The sequence below is a fragment of the Pseudorasbora parva genome, chromosome 22, assembly GCF_024679245.1.
Source record: "Pseudorasbora parva isolate DD20220531a chromosome 22, ASM2467924v1, whole genome shotgun sequence".
NCBI lineage: Eukaryota > Metazoa > Chordata > Actinopteri > Cypriniformes > Gobionidae > Pseudorasbora > Pseudorasbora parva.
In genome coordinates, this window is record NC_090193.1 from 32,293,200 (window position 1) to 32,317,191 (window position 23,992).

At 39.9% G+C, this 23,992-nt stretch overlaps 1 protein-coding gene across 1 annotated transcript; it reads right to left on the reverse strand.

Moving 5' to 3' along the window:
- Positions 1 to 219: 219 nt before the first annotated feature.
- On the reverse strand, positions 220 to 6,197 carry tdo2b (tryptophan 2,3-dioxygenase b). Its single transcript, XM_067431804.1, has 12 exons — positions 6,039 to 6,197; positions 5,777 to 5,879; positions 5,539 to 5,629; positions 5,210 to 5,280; positions 4,948 to 5,075; positions 4,591 to 4,777; positions 4,389 to 4,496; positions 4,176 to 4,287; positions 2,437 to 2,494; positions 2,264 to 2,343; positions 2,095 to 2,185; positions 220 to 674 (listed from the first exon to the last, which is right to left on the reverse strand). The coding sequence occupies exons 1-12, from the start codon at positions 6,071 to 6,073 to the stop codon at positions 515 to 517; spliced, it is 1,224 nt and encodes a 407-aa protein (XP_067287905.1). The 5' UTR covers positions 6,074 to 6,197; the 3' UTR covers positions 220 to 514.
- Between the last annotated feature and the right edge of the window lie 17,795 nt (positions 6,198 to 23,992).

Here is a 23,992-nt window from a genome sequence, read left to right on the forward strand (position 1 = left end):
TAGGGGCAGAAGGGGATAGAAAATACAGTTTGTACAGTATAAAAACCATTACGCCTATGGAATATCCCCATATGTCACAAAAACAAACGTGTGTGTGTGTGTGTGTGTGTGTGTGTGTGTGTGTGTGTGTGTGTGTGTGTGTGTGTGTGTGTGTGTGTGTGTGTGTGTGTGTGTGTGTGTGTGTGTGTGTGTGTGTGTGTGTGTATAATCAATGTCGCATTCAAAAATATCCTTTTATTGGTACAAAAGACATTTTTACATACATGTTTAAAATATAAATAGTATGTACAATATTTCTTGATTTGTTTTTCGTATTTACACAATTACTTCATCATTAAACTTTCTTTATCTAGTCTATATCATCTGGAAAGAGGTTTCTAATTCTACTAGTTTTCTACTAAATCACGTAAATGGAGCAAAATGCACAAGCTTTAGCTGATCAATACAGAGTACTTGGCCTTATTCCCCTTGGACATTATTTATTTTCACCAGCAAACAAACAAGTCTGAGCTTTCTAATCTGAATCCTCACCGCTGCATGAATTGTACGAGCTGTCGTAATACTCGGCCATGTAGGGGAATTTATGGACGTTTGGGTTCAGTTTGGGCACCCAGGCGCGAGGTACCAGGAATGACGCCAGGTTGAACAAATCCACAAACACTTTGTAACGGTCACTGAAAGATGAGAGAACGAGGCATCATTGATTTATGGCATAATCTTAGATGAAAAAAGGCATTATCTTTTTAAGCACTTTTCTGAGGTTACCGTTTATCACTGTGAAAGTCCCGTAAATGCATAAGAAATGTGAATAAAAGCCTTTTATCATCTTCAAACACTTGTAAACCTATGGAAGCTTGTTTCCACCACAGAATAAAACAATTTAAAAGATAACTGCAACTCTTTATCTCACAATTCTGACTTTTTTTTCTCTCACTATGGGGGTTATGTGCAACAAACTTCCATAAATCAGGTCTCATTGCTTCCGGTCTAGGTATTTTATATGTGCTTCATTAAATATAGAGCCTCCTTCAAAGAAGCAAGCAAATATCATTAATGTTCATCGCATATCCCCCAGAATTGCAAGTCAACGCGCGATATATACTTGCGATTGCAAGAAAAATGTCAGAATTGCGAGTAATAAAGTCAGAGTTGCATGATATAATCTTGAAAATGTGGCTTTTTCTTACAATTGAAGTTTATATCTCGCAATTCCGACATTTTTCTCATAATTGCGAGTTTCTCTCTCGCAATTCCAACTAATTTTCTCACAACTGCAGGATAAACTTTGTAACTAAAAAGTTACAAAACCCATTTCTGGGGGGAAAAAGCCATTTATATCTCAAAATTCTGACTTTATAACTCGCAATTGTGAGTTTATATCTCATACATCTAAGAAGAAAAGGTCAGAATTGCAATCTGTATATTCACAATTGCGAGTTATAAAGTCAGAATTGCGTGATATAGAGTCACAATTGCAAGAAAGAAAATCTGATTTACGTGATATAATCTCACAATTCCGAGAAAAAGTGCCAGATTTGCAAGATATTAACTCAAAATTCAGACTATTTCTCGCAATTTTGAGTTTATATCACGTAATTCTGAGTTTATGACACGCAATTGTGAGTTTGTATCTCATTTCTGAGGAGGAAAAAAGGCAGAATTGTGAGATAAAAAGCCACTATTATCTTTTAAATTTATTTTATCCATGGTGGAAACAAGCTTCCATAGAAATAAGATTCCATGGAGTGTCCCGACTACTGAACTACACTTTAAAAAAATGATATGTTCAATAAGTTATGACAACATGTGTTGTTACATTATTATTATCATTTACATCAATATGCAAATCATTTTTTAAAGTCAGTTTAACATAATCTAAATTGAAATAACTAAAACATCCAAGTCGATTGTACTTAAAAATTTCAGTCTGTGACTTTTTTTGACCGTGGAGCTGATTGAGATGCACCCTATAAGAACTATTCAGTAAATGAGCTGTAATCATGCCACCATGAGTAAAACGTCATCCAAAACAAAACAGGAAGCTTATCATTTCAAAAAAATACACCTTTCTCCGGTAATTTATGAGACACACACCTGACAGTGGAGCGCAGGTAATGGTATCCTGAAGATCCACCTGTCCCTGCCTTACTACCAATCATTCTGTGCACCATACAGACATGGTTATCTGGAGAGAAGGGTTTGTGATGTTAATGAAGGATATGACTGTAGATTCCTGAATGAGAGCTCACAATCAAAGACTTACATCTCCACTTGGTCATAAGCGTATCGATCTCCATCAGCGCAGTCAGGAGCTGGAAGGGCACCTGGAAGCGAGGCTCTTCCCTGGAAAGATTAAGCATTAACGTCTATCCTCATTGTATAATGAAAAGAAATAATATTTGTATGAATATAGTGGATATTACATGAGATGCATACCTATAGAAATTGATCATTAGAGCTCCTTGAAGGGCCTTGTAAGAAAGTCGACGTTCACCTTTGGGGGAAAGATAAAAATCGCACCAGTGTTAATTCGTTTTTTGTCATTTACTGCCAAACCACTGGAGGTTTGACCTCCACAGAAGCTAAAGGTTTGACCCTCCTCCTCCTCCTCCTCCTCCTCCTCCTCCTCCTCCTCCTCCTCCTCCTCCTCCTCCTCCTCCTCCTCCTAGTTGCTGTTTGTGTTAAAAGACTGAAAACATCCGGTCCGACTGTGGGACTTTTCCCCCAGGAGCGTAACCGGAGGGGCCTCAGGTTACAACCATTGTAACTTCATCGACCAAAACAGAATCATGCCAACACCGCAAGTTCAACGCATCTTTGTTCAATGCGGAAGAAATTGATTACAACTTCAACACCAATCAAGACTTTCTCCTGAGACGCTCATTCAGTGGCTAAGACATTGGAAGTGTCGTACATTTGTTTAGTGTAAGCTGTAGACCCCTTGTTAACAAGATGCTTTGACATAAGAAACTGACGGTTCTGTTCAGACAGCTTCATTCCCCTGTTTCTCTTTCCAGTTTTAGGTTTAAAGCTGCACTATGTAACTTTTCCGTCCTCTAGAGGGTGCTTATTCAAAACAAAGGCATAGTTTGATGACGCCAAGTTTGAGCTTTGAATCTTGGGACATGTGGTCTTCACCTCACAGCCGGTGGAAAAGAATCGGGATAGGACTCCTGCAGAAATTGTTGATGGATGCGGTTATTAACATTACTGTAGTATGAAGCAGAGCATGACTGAGTGTTGAGGAGCTGAGCAAGACCGCTGGAGCGATTGTTGCCGAACACACGTCTCGCGAGCAGCAGGACTTTTATTATGAAGCCATTTCCGCTTTAACGTCATAGGTATGAAGTAACGCCGCTCTGTTTATCATATCAGATACATTTAAGTGTGTTTAAAATGATGTTATGACGTTACTCTGTGCGTTCGCTCAGCAGCTGCTGTGACACTTGTTCACTCTGCTAAGAGTAAAGCGTTTTTGCAGAATAAAACTGGAAACTGAGGATAAAGCAGAAATGACGCAATTGACAGGTGACTCCCTCAGATGTCCCAGCTCTCGGTTAAAATAGCAATTTTCTCACAATTTACAAATAGTTGAAAACATTTGGGATATTGTAAGAACTCAGCCGAACAAAATATATAACACTGGCCTGGTGGTTTTTGGATATTTTACTGCAAAAATACTACATAGTGCACCTTTAATTCACTTTCATTTTCCATTTTACCCATGTTTGTGTGTGTGTGTGTGCGTGTGTGTGTGTGTGTGTGTGTGTGTGTGTGTGTGTTGAATAAAACATTTTGTGCATTTTCATGTGAGCTTTAACCCTGATGGTAAATCAACGTCACTTTAACCAATGGATCACAGCTCGAGTTATTTTTCTGTGGCCACAAAAAACAGCCTTTTTTTTTTTAGAATTAATAGACGATCAATGAGTGTTCGCTGGACAGATTAATTGATTGCAATATTAATGTAGCTACATTAAGTTGTTTCAACTGATCCAAATATTTATAGTTAATCAATTATAATAAGGTATTCATATTTCCCCTTTGAGCTAATTTGCTACATTACTCTTTTTTTAAAGAAACTATAAAAACATTACTAGTTGTGCAATGTTTATAACTGTGACAAAGTCTCGTCATAATCTGTTACTGTCAAGGCACTGTGGGCCGGTCCTTACCTTTGCTTAAAAGATGTTCATGGCGTTTTGGGTCAAATAGGGCAGCAAAGACCTCAGTCTGTATGTTTAGATCCTCTAGAAGTTCCTGCTTTACATCAGAATCTTCCATTTTCTATCAATTTAAAGTGATAAGTTAACATTCAGTAACATAATTGGACAAAAAAAAAAGGAATGGAAAAAATAATTGTGATCGGAAATAAGAGCAGAACTAACCTCCAGTTTGTGCTTCTCCATCTTGTGACCCTCTTCAATGTTGGCTTTTAGTTTCCCCCAGAAATTAAATCCATCTTTTTCAAGTCCAGGAGTCCTCTCCAGCCATTGCTACAAAACAATTAACAGCATATATAACTGAAATGATGAGAAAAACAACAGTGGCAAAAGGTCTATTTGTTTTGAACCTGAAGATTGTTTTTACCTCGACCAGCTGAAGGAGAGTGGGTTCCTGCTCTGAACTCAGTAGGGTCTCACTCTCATGTGCGTGGAAGTTATCTCTGTAGTGTCGTCGGTTGTAGGGGACTCTCAAATGATCCGCCACACCAATCTTACCCTCAAGGAGACGGAACTGAAGACTCTGGAATCCCGAAGCTGGGGACAGATACTCCCTACAACACGTACACAACATAACCTGATTCATTCACATGTTCTAGGGTCTGTCCAGCAAGATTTTTAGTGCTTTCACTACTACTTTGTACAATTAAGGCCTGTTGTCAATGGTGTCTTGAGCTGAGAAAACCCAAGCTTGTGAAAAAACAAGTATTTTATGAGGTATTACCTGAAGTCAAAGAAGTCAAGGGCAGTCATGGTCTCCAGGACAGCAAACTGTTCCACCAGCAGTTTGAAGATCATGGTGATCCTGTGGATCCTGCTCACCACCTTCAGCATGTTTCTCTCATCCCGAACCTGTGGACAAAGCCCACAATTCTTCCTTTTTAATTCCATCACAAGAAAATTCATCTATATCATAACGCTTGAGTCATCTCTTCTCTTTAAAGTCACACTTATTTTACTCAATTCACTTTGTTAGTTTAACTCACGTGGTTTTTAATGAACAGGTCCCGAACTGAATCAAGCTCCCACAATATCTGCTTAAACCACAACTCGTACGCTAAAGGAGAACGCAGTCAGGATGGAAATCAGTCTTTTTTTGCTGTCAACTGTTTGGTTACCAACATTCTTTAAAATATATTCTTTTGTGTTCAACAGAAGAAAGAATCATACAGGTTTGGAACAACTTGAAGGTGAGTAAATTATGACAAAATTTATTTGGGGGTAAACTATCTCTTTAAACTGCTAAATATTTAAAAAATTGTACATGAAAGCTAACAGTGCTAGTTTTCAAACAGTATGAACACAAATAGATTACCTTGGTGGGTAACGATGAAGAGATGCTCATCATGGATTTTGTTACCTTTTAGTTGACTCTGCAAAACTTGAGCGTTCAGCACCTTGTCAAGCTACCAGCACACAGATTGACATTATTACAGCTTAATGCATTTTAGCTTTTCTTGCTAAATCACTTGCAGCAAAACTGAAATGTTCTATATGAATAAATTTGGATCAGTAAAGATGTCTATAAACGTTAATGATTTGAAGTTAATTACCTGTAAGTATTCTCCATAGATGATTCCTCCTTTAGTGGCTTTGTTGATGCCCTTTTGGGATTCATCCTCTTCCTCTGCCTCACTGGGCTTGCTGGTAAACAATCTAATTTTGAGATTTCAAAAAAAAGTTTTAAATTTAGTTTGGTTAAAAAAGAAAAACATTGAATTGTATGTAGACAACACTGTATTCAATTCGATTTTTTGACAGGAAATAAGAACATTTAGTTAAAACCAAATTCTAAAACAAAATAATCAAACGCACTGATGCTTTCTTTCAAAAAACGGACATCCACTCATGTTTTTCCTCAAAATGTCCAACAGAAATTGGTCTTATCAATGTTTACTGAAGGTTATATTACAAGGTTCTGGGTGTACTGCAAAGTTGAGCATTTAAAGGTTTACAGTGTCCAATCAAATGCTGGATTGTCAAACCCTGCCTATGCAAGCAATGCAGAAGGCACGTGAGTGTGTGTTTGTGTCACATGTCTGTCTTGTCCTGACGTGGTGTTTTTGTCTATCCTAGCCAGGTGCTTGTCAGTGCGTTTACATGTATAACAGTAACATAACTCACAAATACCAGCTTATAACAAATAACCAGTTTTCCCATTTATACATGCAAACCAGTAAACTGACAACCTAAGTAAACATTGGTGGTGGTTGAGGAGATTCCCCTTCTATATGTACAGCGCTTTGAGGACCCAGAAAAAGCGCTCGATAAATGTAACTAATTATTATTATTATTATTATTATCATCATCATCATCAATTATTATTATTATTCATTATTATATATCACAAACACTCACTCTTGTAAAGTAAGTGTATGTAAGTGTAACAAAGTTTGTAGCTGGGAAGGAAGGAGGCGGGAACCGGCGAACGTTCAACAAACTTTATTCCAAATAAATAAACAAAACGAAAGTAAAATCGCGGGCAGCCCCTCACGGACGACAGCCCGCAAATACCCACACAATCAAACGTGGGCAGCCCCTCACGGACGACTGCCCACAATTAACATAATAAACCATAAACAAAACATAACGTAAAGTCCAGGCCTGGTCCTCTCTCGTCTTCCGCAGCCCTTGCCTCTCCTTTTATGCTCCCGTTACATGGCCGCGAGACGAGACCGGTGTGTCATGCAGCTGGCACTCGTTAACACTCATCACCGGCCCGTTCTCGCGGTCCCTCGTACGCTGCCTGCCACACCACAGTAAAATTGTGGCCAAAACTGGTACTGCAATCGCTTTCAAATGACTGTAGAGCGGTGTATCCCCTCTCCCGCTCCCCCTGACTCGAGGTTGCCAGATCGGCTGCAGGATCAGCAGGAACGTTTGTAGCTGCAGCTGTGGTAACTAGAGCAGATCTGGCAACCCGGATGCAGAAACACTACTGACTTCGTGATTGGTAGATCAGTGGAGGGCGGAGCTTCAGGCCAAAACACAACATGACAACATCAACATCAGTTGAGGGCTGCAACAACAACTTTAAAAATGACAATATCCTGGCCGGACTGCTGTTGTCAGTGATATAAGTATTTGAAATTAACATGATTTCTTAATGTCCAGTGACAAATCAGGGCAATTTTATGAATAATTGAAATACATTTCTTACATACAATTCCTTTAAGACCCAGAAAATTTAAAAAATGTGTTCAAAACTGTAACCAAAAAAAAAAGTGTAACTACGAGATAAAGAGATAACAAAAAATGTCCCTCTGACACGTTGCAAGGTTTACCATCACAGCTGACAAAATATTTTGAATACTCTGAGTCAGATACGGAAATTATGTTTGATGTCACTTCAAGGAAATAACCCAGTTTATGAATAAAGCAATTTAAACGCAGTTTTCTTGCATTGTCAGTGAGCAGGACTGAATTTATTTTAATTTCTTAGCCTCAGAGCATGGCGGAGAGAAAGGCAAATCAGCTAGTCATGAGGTTACATCTGAGTGCACGGAAGTCTGTGGAGAAGGTCTAAGTGCCCGGTCTTGTTAAAAATATCTCTAGTTTCTGTATATCCAGCTGGACACAAAAAGAAAGCAAAGAGGATGAATGCCATCTTGGATGAGCAAAGCAATCACTCTTTGAAATGAAAACGTGCAGGCCTTCTAGAGACAACGGGTAGAAGAATTTCTGATTTCAAGTTAGTCTACCTCCCCCCACTCTTCTAGGTTGTAATCACATTCCAAACAATCGTACAGAGATAACAACTCCTGATGCAGCGTTCCATCACACCCACCTAAGACACATAGCACCAGAAATATCTCTCGACTCTGATGCTGAGATTCTTCTTTTACTGGGCAGAGATGTCCTGCAACTACACAAGGAACGTAATCAAATTGATGGTCCAAACAATGCCCCTTTTGCTCAAAAACTGGATTTGGGCTGGGTTGTCATTGGGGATGAGTCTCTAAGGAGCTCATAGGCCATCTTCAGTTCAAATTTTCAAGACTTATGACTTAGAAAGTATCTGTCACAGCTTTCTGAGTCCATGCTATAGTCAAATCAAGGTAAAAGAGAAGTTGGATGTTAATCCACAATGGCAACAACATCCTAGCAACCACATCGGAGGACATTCTATTAGTGCCTGATGGTGAAAGCATTGGTCATTCAATGTTCTCCTACACTGCAATTGATCATAAGTTTGCTCCATCTGTGGAAGACACTAGGTTTCTTCAGATAATGGAGAAAGAGTTTTTTTCAAGACAGCTGCAACAGTTGGGTTGCTCTGCTTAGAAAAAGTCTACCCAACAACAAAGACTATGCACTCAAACGTTTTCTTGCGCTGCGGCACACTCTGAACAGGCAACCACAGATGAAAACACACTTCCTAGATTTTATGGATAACTTGCTAACAAATGAGCATGCAGAGATTGCACCACCTCTTCAGCAAGGTCAGGAAGTGTGGTACTTGTCGCTGTTCGGGGTGTATCATCCTAAAAAAACAGGTAAAATTAGAGTTGTCTTTGATTCAAGTGTGTCATATGAGGGAGTTTCACTGAGCAATGTACTTTTCACAGGTCCTGATTTGAATAACAGCCTGCTAGGGGTGCTGCTGAGATTCCGGAAAAAAGCCTGTGGCTATTACTGCTGACATACAGCACATTTCATTGTTTTCTGGTTAGGGAGGACCATAGGGATTATCTTAGATTCCTGTGGTACAGAAATAGTGCCCTTGCAAAAGTGACAGCGAAATTATGGATCACAGAATGTCCAGATGTCCCTAGATAATAAGGATCCCGTGCAAATAGGGTTTAAGACGAACGCGTGCCAAAAGAGCAAGATTGATACTGAATGCAAATGAACCTCGCAGAAGACTTTTAAAAATGCTGGTTGAAATAAAATGCTGCGTGAGCTCAACCAATCAGCATGTTCAGCGCCCAAGTTCCACCCTTGAAAGTTCCTGAACTTTGAAAAAGTACTCCCAGGGCCGTTTGGAGGGGGGAAATATTTACCCGGAAATTCATTTAGACCCTATAGTTCCTGCGGTCGAAACACACAGAGTACCACCCCAAAGTTCCTAGTTCCTGAGTTTGAGAGTTTGAGGATCGAGGGAGGGTTTCTTGAGTAACGGTCTAATTATAGCCATTTTTAGGACAGACGGTACCTGACTAGATTGAAGGGATTGGTTTATTATCATGGTGATGAGGGGACTGATGGCAGTAATATTTTCTTTCACCAGAGCTGTAGGGAAGGGGTCAAGGGTGCAGGTAGAGGAACTCATCCGACTGATGGTTGCCTCAACCTCAAGTTGAGTAAGGGAAGCAGCAGAATAGCCTTGAGATACCAAGCTGCGGATTGGCAGTTGGAACAGACGTTGAGGAGAAAATGGAGAGGGATGAACGAATTTGAATAATTTTTGTTCTGAGGAAGGTCATGAAATTGTTACATTGTTCTTCTGTTGACCCAATGAGTGGAGCAATTTGAGGTTTTAGGAGATGATTTATAGTGGAGAACAGCCGTTTAGAATTGCCAGGACTATCTTGAATAATACCGTGACCGTGCTTCTTTGATGGACTTCAAATAAGCTTTTTGGTGGTCCCAGTTGGCCAGCTTGTGAACAGTTAGTTCTAAATTTTTATACCGTTGTTCAAGGGAACGTCCAGGTGCCTTTAATTTCCACAAGTCACTTTTGAACCAGGGAGCTGAGCGGGAATACGTGGCTGTTTTGACTTTAATGGGTGCATGGAAATCCAAAATGGTGCTCAGTGTCTTATTGTAAAATTGCACAGACTCAGTAACTGATGGGATATTTGCAGAATCGAGTTGTTGAAGGCTTAAGCTCAGGTTTACTTTGTTATTATTTTTCAGGTTTCTGAAACATATTTCACATTTGGCCTTGATGTAGTAAGACAGAAAAGACAGCTCCATGGAAATGACCTTATGGTCAGATATACACAAATAGTGATCATACACACTTAGTGAAGCAAACTCAGTAATGACCAGGTCAAGAATATTCCCCTTGATATGTGTGGGAACAACAACATGTTGCCTGAGTTTTAAGCAGTCCAATGACTGCAGGAATTCTGTAGCAAAATGGTAGGAAGGATTATTGACATGAATGTTAAAATCTCCAAGTATTATTATATTGGAAGAGATTGCACAGAAAGTTGAAAGGAGATTGTACAGCTCTGAAATGAAGCATGAGTTTGATTTGGGTGGCCGGTAGATTAGTAGTACTGTCATTGAGAGGGGGGCTTACAATTAAATCCCAAACATTCAAATGAAGTCAGTTCAGGGAGGGCCAGAGGGAATAGATCCAAATCACTGCGGTAGAAAACAGCCAAGCCCCCACCACGGCCAGAGCTACAAGCTTTTTGGAAATAGCAGTAGCCAGGAGGACATGTCTCATTCAAAACAGAAAAAAACATCTGGTTTCTGCCAGGTTTCTGTAAGGCACATTATGTCCAAACCTTTGTGCTGAATATGATCTTGAATGAAGCAGGATTTGTTTGTAAGGGATTGTATATTTAACAGTTCCATTTTAATGTTGGATGAAGCAATATCTCTGTATTGGGCGGAGTAAACTAATATCCACTCCACGATTTCTGTCTATCTCCGTGTGTGGTGCTGTTGCAGTATCTCCAGTGCTAATAATCCTCCTCTGATGACGTGAGAGAGACGAGACAGGGCGCACATGCTGTCCAGATAGAAGGGATGGTTTCACCAGACCGGGAATAAACAAACTTTCGTCGAGCACTTCTGTGGATGTAACGAGGCCGTCGCAGGAGTCCATGTTCTTAAAGGACTGATAAACATGATGGAGCATTGTAGTTGTTATATTCCATTAGCTGAGTGGCCGAGTAGTTCATTAAGCCAGCCACACGAACTTCACGTATGACTTTAACCACCAATCACAGAGGCAAAGCGCAGAATAAAAGAAGAACTCGGCATTAAACAATCATCCGTGACATTACTAGGGCGATCAAGACCGCTGGTGATTGTTGGCCGGTTAGCGCTACCAACTGTTTACATCCGAGTGAAGTCATCCGAGACGGGAAAATCCATGCAACAGTTCCAATTATATCTCTGACTGATTTGACTGGTCACGGTAATAAAAAAATTAAATAAAATCTAAATCTAACATTATAATTTACCTGATTCGGGTGGAAAAGCGGTGAACAGATAACGCCAGAGTCCTCTCCCCCTAGTTGCTAGGTATACTATCCTGTGTTTTAGTTATACATGGTACTTGGTGATTCCTATTGTTACTGGACTAGCATCTTGCATTATCTAGACAATGCTGTCTCTCAGAAACTTTCAATTTAATCAGAAATTGTTTAAACAGTCAATAAGTGGATAAAATCGCTACTTACTGCTTTTGAATTAAATTTGAATTGAATTAACTTGTTGCAGTATCCGGTTATAATAAACATCAACCATGACTTTTGACATTTTTTGTCTGTGGGAAGGGTATGAAAAGTCCTCACGTCCCCTGCACAGCCTGGAACATGGCATTTGTGTCCATGAGAGCTGTCGTTTTTGCTATACTCGAGTGTCGCTTGTTTACCTGCTGTCCCAATGATTTGGCTCCCTCAGTTCCGCCTGACAACGAAGATGTTCGGAGAGATGCAAATGTTGGGGGCATACATATTAATGATCCCAGCAGTTTGCGTCACAGTTGGCGTTATGTTGAGAATCACTTATTTTCCATGGTGTTTTTCATGCAGAAAATTTACATAAGAAGTAGGAAGCAATGGTGTTTTAGACTCACGGTATGTGATGTCCATGTAATGAACTCTCATTATTTCACCATGGCAAGGTTAATTCAATTTTTCATTCTCGGGCCCCTTTAAATGTGCTTACAAGGCAAGAATAAATACTGCTGCTGCAGCGAAAGTCTAACTATATAATCAATGCATGATGTTAATCAAAGAAATATGCCTAATAATTATTGGATCACAAAGAGATCAAATGAATACACATTGTTTAAAATAATTATATATGCATATTATATCATTATTTGGATACTTGTCAATTAATATAATATTTATATGAACATACTATATGAAATCAAAGTGATTTTAATTCATATAATATAAATAATTAGCACCAAAAGATACACAATTTTATTTCTAAAGTTTTCATGATAAACTGCTTTAATTTGGAACGAGAGATACAGGGGGTGTGGCTTTTTGCGTCTTTACTTGCAGCTGTCCATTTTGGGTTTGCGATCTCTAACCCAAAATAAAACCTACTCCAGAGCAGGTTAGGCGTTTAGTGTAACTTACCATGGTGATGAACCCTGATAGAAACCAATCCACCTTTTTGAGCCCCTTTCCTGCATGCCGACCGTGACAGAACGTACCCGCCGTAATAGGACTCAGCAGAGGAATTCCCGGGAGAGTCCGGCCTGTCCTCGTCGTCTGGCTAGACTTTGTCAAAGAGGAGAGGACATACGGGCCTTCACCCAGAAGTTTTGGACGAGGGCAGAGAGGGAATTACCCTGATGTGGTTCTCAAGGACATTTTTAACCACCGGCTAGAAGATCCTCTTCCGCAGTGGGAGATGGCACAATTAAGGATCCTGAACTTCTGGAATTTCGGAATTTCTGGAATTTTTTTCCCAAACCAGTTCAGCGGAAATATTGCAACCGATTCTAAACATTTCATGTCAGTCACAAAAACAATGCCCACACCCAACCCTGATCCCTAAACCCATCACAAGAAACATTCTGCATTTTTACATTTTCAAAAAAACTATTTAGTACATTTATAAATCCATTTACATTGTGGACAAACACACATATAATGGTTTGTTTCGGCATTGACATACACGCGGAATCACATGCGGGGAATGATGGTTCGTTTAGGCGTAGAGATTCACGCGGAATCACACAGCGTAGACATACACGCGGATAGCTCAAAATGCGTTCAGATAACACGCCACTTGGCTTTAGAAAGGGGCGTGTATGTTTATGTAAAGTCATGATGTCATTTTGCAAGATGCTAGATCTTATTTTGAAGCTTCTGTTTGAGAAAAACTAACTAGCGAATGTTGAACATATTAATCCGGATGTTGACAGCTAGCAGTTCAGCAGAAGAGGTGAAGAAGAAGAAGGGGACGTTCCAGTATGAGAAAACTGTAACCCCCCACCAGCACGATAATGCCCATTTGTTGCCGCAGTTGGATGATATTGAGAATGTGAGGGTCTGGATATCTCCAGAGTCTGCCTGCAATGACCAATTTTCTGCCGTGAGTCCTGCGAGGGCTCCAGGCCGTGCCCCAGTTCCGGTGGTCCCAAGTCAGAGAAGGAGGATCCCGAGGTTGGTGGTCCTGGTTCCGGCTCTGCCCTGAACTCTGCTTGTCCCTCCCGTCCCGCCATGGTTTCCTGGTGAAGTGTCTGGAAGCTGCTCCTTGGAGAGGGGGTATTGTCACATGGCTGTCTTGTTCTGTGTAGCAGAGTCCTGCACGGGTCCGATTTTGTAAATCCGCACTCGACCCAACCCGCTTAAAATAGAACCTTCATCCGACCCGCACCCGAAATAAAATCAGTTTAGCATATAACATTATATAGGCCTACACTATTGATTGCCAGTTCATACAAAAGTAATTACAGCACTGTGCCACGTCTTTAAAATTCGAACACATTATTTTCAATGAGTGCACGCACACCTGCGGCGACATTCGGTGCCTGTCCGCGGCAACTCAGGAAGTTGTTGAAAATCCTGCCGCGCCACAGAGCGCAAATGTACTGATTTCACCCTGTGTTACAAGATGCATACATCGTGCAGATCTGTCAGAAGTGGATTCAAAATTGAGCTTGCACGAATATAATGTGCACGCCTGGCGGTGAGCTTTGCGTCCAGTGTCCGAACCCCTTGAAGCCTTGTGTGATATTTTGAAAGTGATAGAATCTTGGGAGGGCGCGAGCACAAATAACCTGGTATTGTTTTGAAATTATTTTATTAACTTGAAATAGTGTCAGAGATTGTAGAAAGGACCCAAAAGCAAAGGTGCAGAACAGAAATGTTTATTAAGTCACTAAAGGAACTTAGGCAGATAGCCGATCACAGCACGGGTGATGCAGATCTGGAGCATAACAGGAACAAACAAAGGAATACGGTCCTTAGAAACGGGCCGAAGTCTTGAGCTCGTAGCGGGAAGGCCGTGGCGAGCGAAACCACCCCAGACACAGCACCCAGCACCACAGAGAGCGTCCAGAGAGTACTCACGTACAGCAGGAGACTGGACAGAAACACAGGTGAGACCAACACGAACAGACACTGGACAATCCGACCAGACTAGACAGGACAAACGAGAGATCAGCACTAGATCGAGATGCATTCAATAATAATCTGGCAAAGAAGCCACAAACACGAGTCACTAAATAGCCAGAGAGAAGCATGCAAAGAGGAACAGGTGCGCTCTCAATCAGAGAGCGCGCTGATTGTGATAGCACACAACTGAGAGAGAGAGAGAGAGAGAGAGAGAGAAGCCAAACCTAACTCATGACAAATAGCCTACAGGCAAGACATATTTTTGTAGATGTGTTCCTAAAAATATGCTTATATTTTACGTTGGCACGTGACTGTTTTAAACCCGTGTTAGACCCGTGTTTCCCCCTTGTCCGACCCGACCCGCACCCGTATCCAACACAGTTGGATGTTTTTCACCCGTTTCAGCAAAATTTAAGGGGTCGACCCGTCGGGTACCGTGCAGGACTCTGTGTGTAGCGCGTGGTGTTTTCATCTACCCTAGCTAGGTGCTTGTCATTGTCATGTTTGGTCTTGCTTCATTATAGTCTGTCAACCCCACCCATCTAGTTTATCTGTTATCCATCTCATTGTGTGTTTGGTCCTGGGGTACGTCGTCTTTGGTATGTCAATGTTACGTGTGGATGTTACCTGTTCATTTTGATGTTTGTTTCAGGGTTTTTTGTTTCGTTTTTTTCCTTGAGGGTTTTGTTTTTGTTTATTTTTGTAAATACAATTTTTTTTTCATCCTGCATTTTGAGTCCTTGCCCTTCTCCTGCATGCCGACCGTGACAGTTTGTGTACTGTTCACAATTTTTTTTAAATTAAAACATTTACAAGTTAATTAAAATGAATCATATAAAACCCACAAAAATAGTTAGTTACAGAAGCAGGCCAAAGCAATATTTAGCCATTTTCCTTTAGTTTAACTTCATGTATTAAAATAGTTGAGTACATTAAATGGAGTCTTGAAAAAGAGGATTATTTAAATGTTCTGCATTTTTATAACGTGCTTGTAACTTTGTCTAATGTTCAAAATGTACTTAAACTTGATGCTTAGATTTGTTTTCACTTTTACACTAATGGTACGTTTATGGACTAGTAAATATTTACAAGTCCATATGTTCTAACTCTCTTAAAATTTAACTGAAACAGCCAATGGCATCTCACAATGGCTAGGGGGCTTATCACAACAAGGTCATGTAGTCTTAAACTTTAGGGGGGTGGGGTGGGGGGTTCAAAACAAGTGCGACAAGCCAACGCGTCACAAGCACATTACCAAAATGAAGAACATTTAAATGTAATCCTCATTTTAAAGACATGTATTAAATGGTCAAAAATAACTGGACACCAAATTACACTGTAAAACTGTCAAAAGACAACGGTAAAATGCTATTACTATACACAAATAACCGTAATAGATATAAACTTAAAATGTAATGTAATTTTACAGTAAAATACTGTTTGCTACTTTTGGAAGTGAAAAAGGTCATATATTAGATCATATAAAGGTCATACCAGAGGTGGGAGTAAGTCACATGTCTCAAGTCTTAACCTTCAAGTCTCAAGTCTTAACCAAGTCCAAGTCATTCGTTGTGACAATGAAGTCAAGCCAATGCTTTATGTCTAGCAAGTCGCCATAGCTTGGGTCAAGCAAGTCATACAAATGTTTGACGATTGCACTGAATTAGTAAAGTAGATATGGACTATGGGAGTTTTATTTGCAACAAAAAATGCAATATGCATTTCTACTCAAAAAAGGTGTCCACATACAGCTGAGATGTTAATACAATAAAAATCTAAAAATGTAAAATAAACAAAAATTAAAACTAATTAGCTACAAATTGAATTTTAACTAAAATTAGGCCAATATATTGGGTGAGATGCATTATCTTTGTATTCTTTGATAGTCCTGTATAGTGTGACCAGGTAATGACTAATATTATGGTTAATAAACCTAAGAAAACTCATAACACAACATTACAACATACAAACATTAGCACCATATGTGTCCAGTGCTTGTCACCTGTTTTAAAAAAAAAACCTTAAAGCAATAATGAAACAAAGGCTTTTTATATTTGTTCAATAATATTTGAGTGCTTCCGATTATTGACTTTTATCAACTCTTAATATGTCCAGACAGGGACGTAGCCATCATTTCAAAAGTGAGGGGGACAGAATGTCAAGTGGACAGGATTTTTTCCTGACCTGTGTCTAATTGATGGCTTCATTTTATCTTTAATTTTATTACAAAGAATGCAAATTCACAACGACTGTCTCCGTTAGCGCTCTCTGCTGACTGCTGCGTAACGTGGTTAAGTTATGGTGCCATTAAAAAAACATATTTATTAAACAAAAGCAAGTTTTTTGAGTCATTTAACTCAAGTCTGAGTCAAGTAGGCTGTAGAAATATAGGCTGTACCGAGTCTTTCTGGAAAAAAACGAGCGGCTGGAGGCGTATCGTATGGGCGGAGCTAAAGAATGACAAATGTGCACAAAGCGGTGATGTCCTCAAGCGTGGAGAAGAAAACGTTACTCTAATAAACCATGGCTATCACTCACATTCAACTAATACATATATGATCCAGAATCAGATCCGGAGGCTGAAATAAATTGAACAGGAGAAACAGCAACAGCAGGACGTCCGTCTCTGTGGTATGTACTGTATTTAGTGGCCTGTCAACATTTGTGTGTGTTTACTCGCAGTTTATGAGGACATTCTTCGGTTTATGGACTATTGTATGCGACTAAACCTTAGCAGTTGCAAGCAAAACGGTTTATACATAGAACAACAATGGAGTAACCGTTAGCGCATTTGAAGGAAGAAGCATGCTTTGTGCGACGATAGCCAACAACATAGACATTTGAAGCAGTTTTACTCACCGCCTGCTTCCAAAGCACGACCGGGAACCTTTATCGCTGGGACCGCTCTGTCAAAAACAGTTCTTTGGTAACTGTTGATTTGGTGAAGTCCTGTGACAGCAGTGACCGTGGAGATCCACTTTTGCGATACGATTGAAGCGATGTTGTCGTGACGCTTCTCGTCATTTCTGCGTTCAAATCGGTATATATTCGAAATTGGAAAAAAACTCTCAGAAACTTGTGAGAAACCGGAAGGAGTATTTTTGACACTGAAATACTCCATCAAACGTCCAACTTAGTTTTTGAAACTTTGTCTATGTTTAGGATGGGAATCCAAGTCTTTAACAGTGTAAAAAGCTCAGTATGCATGAAACAGCATTTCACCCCCCCCCCCCCCCTTTAATGTCTAGTGACATATCAGGGCCATTTTATGATTAATTGAAATACATTTCTTACATACACCTCCTTTAACATTAAGAAGCCAATGTTAAGTGGTCTCTTAATTTTTTTCAGAGCTGTATATTTATCAGATCGTATAATTTAGTTAAAAAACAAATTATTACTTTGGCTTGTAATCATAGGGGAACCACTTTAAGTGCTGTATAGCACCAAATCTTGGTGATTCAGTTCTTCACCAGTTCTTCGGGATTACTGAAGTGCTATATAGCACCGTTACCATATACAGAACCTGTTAAGCCCCTGTATGTTTCTTCAGCGGTTCTTCAGGGTGATAAAGGTACTATCTAGCACCACTGCCATACAAAGAATCTTTCAAGCCCCTTTAAAGGTTCTTTACACACCAAAGAACTACTTTTGGTGCAGTTTAGCACCATTATTGAGGAAGAAATAAATTGCGATATGGCACCTCATATGGGTTCTACATAGCACCATTTGACAAAGGTGCTATAGAGAACCTTTAAAGATATGGTGCTATTTGGCACCAAAAGTGGTTCCCCTATGATTACAAGCCAAGAACCACTTTTAGTGCCAAATAGCACCAAGTGTACTGATCCAGGGAGCTAATTGAGACACACTCATACTATGTAGAACATTCTTTTTTAGCGGTTGTAAAATAATTACTTGTTTTTGGTGATTGTCAGTGTATTACAAAGTTACAAAACAGACAGTTTTGTCTGGTATTAACTTTGTATCAGTTCATGAAAGGTGTTTTTTACTGCAAATTTAAGTTAAATCTGTCAAACCTACAATGTGGCTACCATATTTATTTATAATATCTTGTAACCACTGTAAAATACACAGATTTTTTCTTCTTTTTTTTCATAAGCACAGTTGGCAACTTTTGACAGTTGCTTAAAGGCATTTTTTAAATCCATAATCAAAAGTCACTGTATCTTATTGAGAGCGTTTTTCGGGAATTGAAACAAGATTGCATAAGCCGTTACATAAGAGCAGATTTTTGCATATGTTCTTGTGGAACCAGCAGTCAACAATCACTTTGGAGTCCAACCAGAAGGCCTGACCCAAAAGCTAAAATCGATATCTCACAGACAGAGCTTGAGGACAAAGGGTGTCGTAGTTTTAATGGGGCTGAAGTTCAGTTAATGTGAAAAATTCTGTGCAAACACAAGTAAAAATAAATTATATGCTCCAAGGCACACAAGCAGTGGTGACATGGGGAAATACTTCACACTAAGTCGGTGCTCAACAAATCGACACTGCTCGAGACATGATGTTCTCGCCTTTTGAACCTTGGAGTAAAAGATTCTACGATGACTCGGACACATTTCTACAGAACTCAGTGAGGTAGCCTATAGCCAATCACAGCACAACCTTTGGGACCCAGCAGTCAGCAGATGAAGCAAACATTATTGGGTCACACTTTAGGGTCCAATTCTCACTATTAGCTAAACATACCTTTTCCTCAATAACCTCCTAATTACTGCAAGTAGTATAACCTACACCATGTGTCAGAATAATGTGATTTGTGGCCTAATTTACGGGTAATTTTGATGTCCGCCAGTCACCCTGATTGACAGGTCAGAGGCCCGTCAAAGAGTGTATTTTATGGCTATATTTATAACTTAATCCCCTTTCACATTGCGATTCCGGCAAATACACGGATAATGCGACCCGGCATTTGTCAATGGACCAAATCTAGCGGCATTTTGCCGCTAGATTTGGTCCATTTACACTGCCAGCAAAATGCCGTAATATGTGCCCTTTCACACACAACCCGTAACGGTCCCGGGTCGAGTTGACACGTGACATCCTGATGTGACGTATAATGTCGAGCGATCTCAGCTTCAGCACGGATAGTAAGGAGCTCCGTGGTCTCGACTTGTGTCCAGTTTGTGCACATTTCTGCTTGTTTAATTTTAGTTTCTTTTGTATACGAACACTCTCTGCGTTTAAAACACCAACTAGCTCTTCTGGCACTGCAGGGTTGTATTATTGAAAAAACAAGCTCTAGGAGTCGCACGAAAAATACGTATACGTTGCGGCATTAGTTTTGGCTTTTGTTCACACAGCGCTCGTCCCGGGTCGAATCCCGCAATGTTACTAGGTCCCTGACCCGGGTTCAATTCGGAAATCAATTTCGGGACGTGGTTGCTTTCACACAGAAGGCGACCCGGCAATGTTCCGGGAATATTGCGGGTCCGACGTGCAGTGTGAAAGGGGCTTAACTGTATCTTAAACCTTATTTAAATACCAAAGGGGGTCGGGGGCCTGTAGGTGTGAAACATTCAAGAATGGTATGCACCAAGAAAGCTTCAGTAGTCATAAAACACCACACTTGTTGAGATAATTCCAGTAACTCTTGAGTTTTTTCTTCAAACAAAAGTGATAAAAGTAATTTATTGATAAATCGGTGTGTGCTGTATTTAGTTTTACACCATATATTGTAGGGTTATTGATAGAAAGATGTCTTCATACCTTTTGTTTTGCTGCATTTTTAAAAACACTAAATAAGAGTTTTACAAGATAATGATCAGTGCTGTATTCAATATCGCATACCACCCCACAAATCTACAGTGTAGTAAAATAATGTATATGTCTCAAGAGAAGACGATGATTTTAAACCATCATTTTATGAGCCCCACAACCACCAAAGCCTGTGGGCCCAGCTCCCCCTCCTCCTGTGAGATTTCTTCGGTCACAACGCCAGGGCCCACACCCTCCTCCATCTGTTGTAGGTGAACCAAAAACAACTGATTCCAGCTCTCAGTGATGTGTTTTGGGTCCCCGCTATGATAACAGTACCTTTATCAAATGTTTACAAAACAAGTGGGAACCCAGTGTGCCTGCCTCTTTCTCTATCTCTGTTCTGTTACGTGAAAGAAAGTCTAAGGCCTTGTCAGGCCGTTTAACAAACCAATATAATCTGCTGCCTGTTACCTGTCAAACTAAGACTAATGTGGGTGAAAAAATTAATACTGTTAAGTTAGCACTTTTAAACATCTGTTCACTTAAGAACAAATCATTCCTAGTCAGCGACTTAATAACCACAAACAACCTTGATTTTTTGCTTCTAAATGAAACGTGGTTAGAAGAAAACTGTAGTGCAACAGTCCTAAATGAAGCAGCCCCTCCTAACTTTACTTTTATGAGTGTTTGCAGAGCAGTTAGGAGAGGTGGGGATGTTGCTGCTCTTTTTAAAGATTTATATCAATGTAAGCAAGTATCATTTGGTGACTATTTGTCTCTAGAATATCTGGGTATTGTGTTAAAAGGTTCTCCACGCATCCTGCTTATCATTGTTTACAGGCCTCCAAAGTACTCTCCAGCCTTTATTGAGGAATTTACAGAACTGTTATCAATAATTTCCTCAGAGTTTGACTGCTTTGCTATTGCTGGGGATTTTAACATTCACATAGATAATATTGAATCCAGTACAACAAAAGAGCTCATGACTGTTCTTAACACTTTTGATTTGACACAGCATGTAAATGGACCCACACACAATCGTGGACACACTCTAGATTTACTTATCAGTAAGGGTCTAAACATTTCATCGATTGTTATTAAGGATGTGGCACTGTCTGATCATTTCTGTATTTTCTTTGACATATCAATCACTCCTGCCATTGAAGCTAGATCTGTCTCTGTCAAAAAGAGATGCTTAAATGAGAACACTAATGTGCTGTTTATGAAGGCTTTATCTCTAAAACCAAGCATATCTGCAGACTCTGTTGATTTTCTCCTTGACTCCTTTAACTCAAAAGTTAAGAGTGTAATTGATGATATTGCCCCTCTGAAAGTCAGGAAAAAGAGTGGCAAACAAAAGGCACCATGGAGAAACTCAACAGCAGTTCAAATAATGAAAAGACAATGCAGAAAATCTGAACGAAAGTGGCGGAAGACAAAACTTGTAGTCCATTATAACATCTATAAAGACAGCCTTCATGCTTTCAATGTTGAACTAGGCAAAGCTAGACAGACCTTCTTCTCAAATATTATAAACAAACACATAAACAACACGCGCACTCTTTTTGCTACTGTAGACAGACTAACAAACCCCCCGAGTCACATTCCCAGAGAAATGCTCTCAGACAGCAAATGCAGTGAGTTTGCTTCCTTCTTCTCAGAGAAAATCAAAAATATCAGAAAGGCGATCAGCACATCCTCTAGTTGCTCTGGGGTCAGTCAGATCAGACCAAACCCTCGGAAAATTACTATGTCTGATTTCGAAACAATTGACGGTAAAATTTTAGAAGACACAGTACAGCATCTTAAAACATCAACCTGCACCCTTGACGCACTCCCCACTTCTTTTTTCAAAAGTGTGTTTAACTGTTTGGAAGCAGATCTCCTAGAAGTGGTGAACTCCTCACTTCTCTACGGGACTTTTCCAACCGCCCTTAAAACTGCAATAGTTAAGCCTCTTCTGAAAAAGAGAAATCTAGATAACTCCATACTGAGCAACTACAGACCAATCTCAAATCTCCCCTTCATAGGCAAAATCATCGAAAAAGTTGTTTTCAATCAACTAAACAAATTCTTAAACTCAAACGGATTCTTTGACAATTTTCAATCTGGTTTCCGACCGCATCACAGCACAGAGACAGCGCTCATAAAGATTATAAATGATATTCGCTTAAATACTGATACAGGCAAAACATCAATTCTGGTTCTACTCGATCTCAGTGCTGCATTCGACACTGTTGACCACAACATACTTCTAGACAGGCTGGAAAACTGGGTCGGGCTTTCTGGGATGGTTTTCTTTCTCAGATGGTTCAGATCATACTTAGAAGGGAGAGGTTATTATGTGAGTATAGGAGACCATAAGTCTGAGTGGACGTCCATGACATGCGGAGTCCCACAAGGGTCAATTCTAGCACCTCTCCTGTTTAACCTGTATATGCTGCCACTGAGCCAAATAATGAAAAAGAACAATATTGCTTACCACAGCTATGCTGACGACACCCAGCTCTACTTAGCACTGTCACCTAATGACTACAGCCCCATTGACTCGCTGTGCAAATGCATTGATGAAGTTAACGACTGGATGTGCCAGAACTATCTTCAGTTAAACAAAGACAAAACTGAAATCATTACATTTGGAAACAAAGATGAAATTCTCAAGGTGAACGCGTATCTTGAGGCTAAAGGTCTGATAACAAAAAATCAAGTCAGGAATCTTGGTGTAATTTTGGAGTCAGACCTGAGTTTCAGTAGTCATGTCAAAGCAATAACTAAATCAGCATACTATCATCTGAAAAATATTGCAAGGATTAGATGTTTTGTCTCCAGGCAAGACTTAGAGAAACTGGTTCACGCTTTCATCACCAGTAGGGTGGACTATTGTAATGGAATTCTCACTGGCCTTCCCAAAAAGACCATTAGACAGCTGCAGCTCATACAGAATGCTGCTGCCAGGATTGTGAGCAGAACCAGAAAATATGACCATATCACACCAGTCCTCAGGTCTTTACACTGGCTTCCAGTTACATCTAGGATCGATTTTAAAGTACTATTACTTGTTTATAAATCACTCAATGACCAAGGACCTCAATACATCGCAGATATGCTGATTAAATACAAACCCAACAGATCACTCAGATCAGCAGGATCAAGTCAGTTAGAAATACCAAGAGTTCAATCAAAACAAGGAGAGTCTGCCTTTAGCTATTATGCCAGCCGTAGTTGGAACCGGCTTCCTGAACAGATCAGATGTGCTCCAACAGTAGCCACATTCAAATCCAGACTCAAAACACATCTGTTTAGCTGTGCGTTTACTGAATGAGCTCTGAGCCACTGTACGTCCGACTGATTGCACCTTATCTATGCATCATTTTTTAAATAATTTTTTATAACTGTTTTAGTTTACCTGTTCTTTTCTTTGGTTATCATCATTTTATTACTTTTAATTCTCTTTACATTGTATTCTTTTTCTTATGCATTTTTTAGCCCTATTTTAATTCCTTTCTATGTAAAGCACTTTGAATTGCCATTGTGTATGAAATGTGCTATATAAATAAACTTGCCTTGCCTTGCCTATTCAATCAATCAAATTCACATGAACATGTGGGCAAAGAGAATCTGAGAATAGCTAGAGTTCACAAATATTACCTCTCTTTCACATACTCTCTCACACACACACACACACACACACACACACACACACACACACACACACACACACACACACACACACACACACACACACACAAATATTACAATCACACAGCAATACATTGA

What these genes read in the sequence shown, in the direction of transcription:
- tdo2b (XM_067431804.1), bottom strand. Translation starts at nt 6,073, where the DNA reads ATGAGTGGATGTCCGTTTTTTGAAAGAAAGCATCA. An exon ending in CTCTCCTTCAGCTGGTCGAG is followed by an intron (nt 4,497 to 4,590) that starts GTAAAAACAATC and finishes ATTGTTTTGTAG; the next exon opens with CAATGGCTGGAGAGGACTCC. An exon ending in GCTTATGACCAAGTGGAGAT is followed by an intron (nt 2,186 to 2,263) that starts GTAAGTCTTTGA and finishes CCTTCTCTCCAG; the next exon opens with ATAACCATGTCTGTATGGTG.